The sequence below is a fragment of the Papaver somniferum genome, chromosome 2 (genome assembly GCF_003573695.1).
Source record: "Papaver somniferum cultivar HN1 chromosome 2, ASM357369v1, whole genome shotgun sequence".
Lineage (NCBI taxonomy): Eukaryota > Viridiplantae > Streptophyta > Magnoliopsida > Ranunculales > Papaveraceae > Papaver > Papaver somniferum.
Window position 1 is genome coordinate 132,115,226 of NC_039359.1, and position 6,369 is coordinate 132,121,594.

At 36.6% G+C, this 6,369-nt stretch overlaps 1 protein-coding gene and 1 pseudogene across 1 annotated transcript; one reads left to right on the top strand and one right to left on the bottom strand.

Annotated features, from left to right (window-relative positions):
- The first annotated feature begins 592 nt into the window (after nt 1-592).
- On the top strand, nt 593-2,112 carry LOC113353955 (annotated as a pseudogene).
- A 633-nt stretch (nt 2,113-2,745) lies between these two features.
- LOC113353956 (cytochrome P450 76A2-like) lies at nt 2,746-4,081 on the bottom strand. The gene is made up of 2 exons (XM_026597423.1): nt 3,726-4,081; nt 2,746-3,628 (listed from the first exon to the last, which is right to left on the bottom strand). The coding sequence occupies exons 1-2, from the start codon at nt 3,909-3,911 to the stop codon at nt 3,011-3,013; spliced, it is 804 nt and encodes a 267-aa protein (XP_026453208.1). The 5' UTR covers nt 3,912-4,081; the 3' UTR covers nt 2,746-3,010.
- Between the last annotated feature and the right edge of the window lie 2,288 nt (nt 4,082-6,369).

Below are 6,369 nucleotides of genomic sequence, written 5' to 3' on the forward strand. Positions count from 1 at the left end.
TTTTCCCTTACGGATAATAAGTAGTAAAATTTAGAAATGATTTATCTCTTAAATTATATCACGATTTTTCGTAAACTTTATATCGTTGAAAAGCATTTTAAAACACTACGTAACGAATATAAGCATTTTTCGTATTTCTTATAGTAACAATAATCATAAAAGGGTAGTTTTAGAAATACCCTCTTGATTAATGAGATAACTCAATTATTTGTAGGACAAAATTTAAAACCAATTAGCTCAATTAATTTGGGACGGACGGAGTATAATTCAGATGCTATTAGCTGCTTCAAAAAGAAAATGCTATTAGTCGGACATTAGTACATTTGCGTATTTTCAAAGATTCTAATCCTTGAAGCTCGCCTGTCATATCTAGATATGATTTTAGAACGTGATGAAGACAATCCCTGAAGCTCGCCTGTCATATCTAAAAAAAAAATAAAAAAATCACTGTATAATAATGGTAGTTGGATCAATAATTATTAAGTATATGTCAACTCTTTGCAGATGCATCCACCACACTATGCACTTCATGGTCTAGTTCTTAATTTTCAAGAAATTAGAAGCTAAGGGTTTGAATTATCTTACTAGCTAGACTAAGCTGTTCGTAAGCTATAGTGAAATTATGGTAGAAGCACATTATGACTTAGTAATTTTAGGTGCTTCTGGTTTCACCGGAAAATATGTTGTAAAAGAAGCTCTAAAGTATCTTCACAATTCAATTTCTCCTACATCTCCACTCAAAACCATAGCTTTAGCAGGTAGAAACCCTGCAAAATTAGAAGAAGCTCTTAAATGGGCATTATCTAATTATCATCATGGCTTTGAAAACACATCATCTTCGATTTTGATTATCAAAGCTGATGTTTCAGACCCATCTTCTCTTAGAGATCTTTGTAGCAAAACCAAGCTCATACTGAATTGTGTTGGTCCTTTTAGCTTATATGGAGAACCTGTTGTTTCTGCTTGTATAGAAGTTGGTTGTGATTACTTAGATGTATGTGGAGAACCTGAATTCATGGAGAGAATGGAAGCTATTAATCATCATAAGGCAGTGGAAAATGGGTCTTTGGTGATTTCTGCATGCGCGTTTCAATCAGCAATAGCTGAAATGGTGTTGATGTTCCATTCTCAGCAATGGCTTTCACCTGCTGTGCCTAATCAAGTTGAGGTTTATATGAGTGTGGAGTCTAATAAGCGGATTGTAGTGAATTTCGGATCACTAAGATCTTCTCTTCTGATTGTGTCTAATGCGGAGAAGTTGCTGGAACTGAGGAAATCAAGACCCAAAATAGCCACACCAATGGTAATTAACTGCACTCGGTTAATTAATTTCATTTCATTTCATTCATTTCTTATCCATATTAAAAGTAGAACCACGTACATTATATATGTGCATGCAGATTCCAGGACCCCTTCTAAAGGACCACTGATAGAGATCACGAAAAAAGTTGGGCTTTGGACAATAAAGTTACCTTTAGCAGATTCTTTGGTCTATAGACGAACATTTCAAACACTGACAGAGAATCCTCATGGTCTTCCTGGGCCCTGGGGTAAATGAGAGTGATGAACATATCGAAAAGCGAAAAAATTACTGGTCAACGGTGAAGCCATCCCATATTAAAATAATGTTAGGATCCAAATCAATTTTGGATGTCTTAAGATTTATCATGGTTGGGATGATCATTGGTCTATTTGGAAGACTTGGTTTGATTGGGAGGTGGCTTCTTTTAAAGTCCCCACGGTTTTTACCCTCGGATGTTTCAGGAAGGAAGGTCCCACTGAAGTGGAGGTTGAAAATGCTTCATTCAAGATGTGGTTTGTTGGACAAGGTTATAGCAGCGCAAGCCTTGCTGCAGCACACAAGGAAAATGGTGGAAAACCAGACACAGAAATAATTACAAGAGTCATGGGACCTGAGGCTGGATACATCACAACACCAATAATCCTTCTTCAATGTGCCCTTGTTGTTCTGAGTCAGCGTGGAGACTTACCTAAAGGTGGTATCTTCCCTCCTGGAACTGTACTCGGTCCAACTGATCTGCAGGAACGGCTCCAGCAGAACGGTATATCTTTCGATGTTATCTCAAAAAATGTTGTATCTTCTTAATTTTGTAGCCCTGAATTCTTATCTTCTTAATCTACTATCAAATGGTTGTTATTCTTTGGTTATAGTGTATTTTATTCGATTTTCTTGCCTATTTTGCTCTCAACAACATTCTGCTCCTAGGCCGTTTTTATATCTAATTGATGGAACGAAGAAAAACAAAACTAAGAGCGTGTTTGTTTTCTTCTGACTCGGGGTCTGAATCCGACTCGGTTCCTGACTCGGTCAGAGTCAAATATCAGATCGTTTTTTTTCTTCGAGTCAGAGCTGACTCGCGATCTGAGTCAGACCTAATCCTGAGTTGGACGCCTGACTCATGGGAACAAGCTACTGGCTCGGATAATAAAATACCCGTGACTCATGGGAACAAACCACTTACTCATATTTTTGAGTCAGATGAGTCAGGTCTAACTCGAAATACAAACATATTGAATCAGATCCAAATGAATCAGGTGATTACAGTCAGATCCAGACTAGTCAGGTGAGTCAGGAGAAAACAACACATGATCTAAGATATTCTTAGCTAACTGAGAGTTTTATATGAAATTATTTGGGTAAAACATGAACCAAAACTTCTATTCTAACAAATGTGGATCATACATAATATACCTGCTTGGTTGGCCACACTTAGAAAATAAGAGAAATATGAAGATGCACTGTAATCAAAAAGAGGAGAAATGGATAACACATATTTGTGGCGTAACAATATGAAACTCTACAAAATATACCCTGATCAATGCAGACAAACCATAGGCAGTCCAAGACACGCACACAAACTGTTAACAGACCGAAACAGAAGCAGATACATATGCGATAGGAGTTTAATTAAGAAAGTCTTTAATAACTACCATTATAAAGTTCATGGATGCATGGTTTGAAATTCCCAATGTTGCCGAGTATCTGAAGTCACACTGCAAGAGCAGGTGCTCTTGGTATTATTCTTAAAGGAGTGGACTTCTTCAATGCCATGTCTTGTTTTTCATCCATGTCGATAGATTCAGGAGTGACGCCATTTTCAAGTGTCCAATCAAAAGATTGGAGCAATGACCCAACCACAATGTGAAGAATCTGGTGCGCCATGGGGAGTGCAGGACACATGCGTCTTCCAGCTCCAAACGGTAAATATTCATAATGTTGTCCGCGGTAATCCGTAGGATTTCCTAAGAACCGCTCTGGATTGAACGAGAATGGATCATCCCATAAAGATGAATCCCTTCCAATACCCCAAACATTAACCAACACTGCTGTGTCTTTAGGTATAATATACCCCATGAATTCTGTGTCTTCAACAGTAGTGCGTGGTATTAGCAGAGGAGACGGTGGATGCAATCTCAGTGCTTCTTTAATCACCGCATCTACATAAGGTAAACTTTCGATATCACTTTCTTCAATATTTCTATTATAACCAACAACCTGCGCAATCTCATCTTTGGCCTTCCTCATTACCTCTGGATTGCGCATAACTTCTGTCATTGCCCATTCCACGGAAGTGGTTACTGTGTCGGTTCCAGAGATTAAGATTTCCTAGATCAAATTAGAAAAGTTTATTAGCAACTGTACATAAGATCGAACAATAGTGGTATGTACCCAAATTGTTCAAGTTTATTATGAATTTACTCACCGTTATAAACCAATTAATTTGTCCGCGTGACAGTTTCCTTGGTTCATCTTTTCCAATACCTTGGAAGTCCATCAACAAATCCCAATAATCCTTCTCCTCGTTGTTATTGCGTAAAACATCGGCGCTTCTCCGCTCCTCCGCAAAGCCATCAACAATGTTTTTACATGCACGCGTAGCCTTCTTCATTCTATTGATCAGATTCTGTGGGTCAAAATTAATAAATTATGGGTATCATAGAGACGGATCATCGATTGAGCACAAAGATCAAACACAAATAAAGAAGACAGAAATTAAAGTGGTTCGGCAATAACGCCTACGTCCACTGACAGAACCCCGTAGGGTGAATTGGATTATTGATCTCCAGATTTTTGTGATTCTGGGATAATTATACATTTACAATGATTCCTATTTATATAGGAAGATAGAAACAGTAAACCTAAAGATAGCAACAAACTAACAAACTACATATCTTTGACTAGGCCTATCCAGCTAGCTAGCTGACTAAATCTTCCGGATATATTGTGAATATTCCAACACCCCCCCTCAAGTTGGACACGGAAAAATTTGTAGTGTTCAACTTGAATAAATCTTCAACCATGAATTATGTAGCTTGACTCCTGGCTGTTGTATTAATCTTTGACCGGAGAACATCGCATTTTCCTAACGACTAACTGTCATCAGTAAATAATAGAAATAGCAGTAACCATTTTTTTTTTTTTTTTTTTAAAAAAAAGTCTTTAACATAAACTTCCATTAGAATCTTGTAAAACAGTCACTTGATTTCATTTAGATCCTCTTTGAACAAAAGTATCGAATGTGCAACGGCAGCAGCAAAATAACCTTCTCCACGTCATCACATAGTCTTCATTGCCCGATGCCTAATGTTCCCAGAAAGTGTAGCCGAGTGCTTCGCATGTTGATTACTAACCAAGGCAATACATGATAGACACACCAACAACGTGAATGATTGGATAACGGGGTTTGAAGAATGTTTAAAAGAGTGATATGGGTTTGATTTGTTGACGACAAACAGAGATAACTCAGGTAAGACATACAAACAACCTGTAGTCTTGTATAAAAAATCGTCCATATTGAAAAACAGAGATGGACGTGTAAGATAGTTTTCTTGGATGAAAAACTAACGTTAGAAATAAGATCAGGATAATGATGATCTTAGAAGAGGAAACTTCTGATATTGAGGGAGATTTCCGCGTGATATTGGCCATACTGTTGACAGAAGAAAGCAACAACTTAAACGTTGTGTATGATGCCCGTGAATAATAAGATCATGAATACTGTAAACATGATAATTGGACTTCATCACAGTTCACTGTGTTAACGGACCACAGACGGCATGTGATCAATTAATTAAAAAAAAATTTAGCTCATGAATAATAAAAGCATACTGCCAAGGATCATGGCATCTGCTGTGGTTAATGATTGATATACCGGACAAGAAGATCCTGATAGCATCTTGCCTGAATGAGTTAAGATAAAGACTGGTTTGTCAATGGGAAAACAATCTTTCATTGACCAAAAATAACCACTGCAATGGCTATAGATACGAACCATCGCGGATCTATGGTGGAAGAAAAGTAATTGATACTGATAGTTCAACGTGTTAGCTTGCGAAGAACACCAAAAAAAAAAAAAAATTCTATGAGTTTCACCGAAGGAAACTTATGTTTTCCAGAAACATAAAAAAGAAGAAGAGAATATTATTGTAACAAAATGATGTTACCAAATCTTAGATGAGATAATATTTTCCTTAAATATTCGGAAATAAAGGATGTATCTCGTAAAAGATGGAAAATATGGAAACGCCCATAATGAACGAATTGATTCGCCAGATTTTGGCAAGAATTTCAGATATGGAAATATTTTCGGGATTGAATTCTTCTTGGAAAAGAATTCTTCATGATGATAAGAGAGATTATGAAGTTGAGAAAATGAACCAAGTTTGAGCAGCAAACAATATTATTTTACTGATCAACACAAAGAGTCGGTCATTGCATAAAACAATTTCTTGAATGTGAACAGAGGAAAGCCTATACAACTGTAGGTCTTAGACTTGAATAGAATTCATAAAAATGACGATTATGAATTTACCATGAACTGTAGGTCTTATGAAAGGAATGTTGTAACATGAACTTTGATTGCAGTCGTTTATTCTTCGGTAACGCCGGCACTTGAACAAAAGTGGTATACATGAACCAAAAAACAGAAAAATGATCTTCACTATTAGAGCATCAGTCTTGTGCTGAAAATTGGCTTGGATGCATAACGTACTCAAAGAGCTTAGAGTAGCCGAATAGGCAAGGTTAATCAATTACTAACCTAGACAACTAATTTCGGAAATAATGGAGATATCCAACATGGAACGATATTGTTGGAACTGAATTGATACATCTCATAAAAGGATACGAGGAGATAATAATTGAGAGAATTTTCGCATATCCAAAAAAAATGGAATATGGAGACGATTTAGTGCTCTTCACAATGCAATAAATGATAATAGATATTACAATGCAAAGATATTAAGAGTATACGAGACATGGTTAGCTCCATGTTTGATACCCATAAACTATGAGAAGAAACTCATGATTTTGAGAGAGAACAATAAATTAGTTCGATAACAAAAAAA

Coding starts and splice junctions, on each gene's coding strand:
- LOC113353956 (XM_026597423.1), bottom strand. CDS start 3,911: ATGAAGAAGGCTACGCGTGCATGTAAAAACATTGTTGATGGCTTTGCG. Junction 3,629..3,725: donor AAATTAATTGGTTTATAACG/GTGAGTAAATTC, acceptor AATTTGATCTAG/GAAATCTTAATCTCTGGAAC.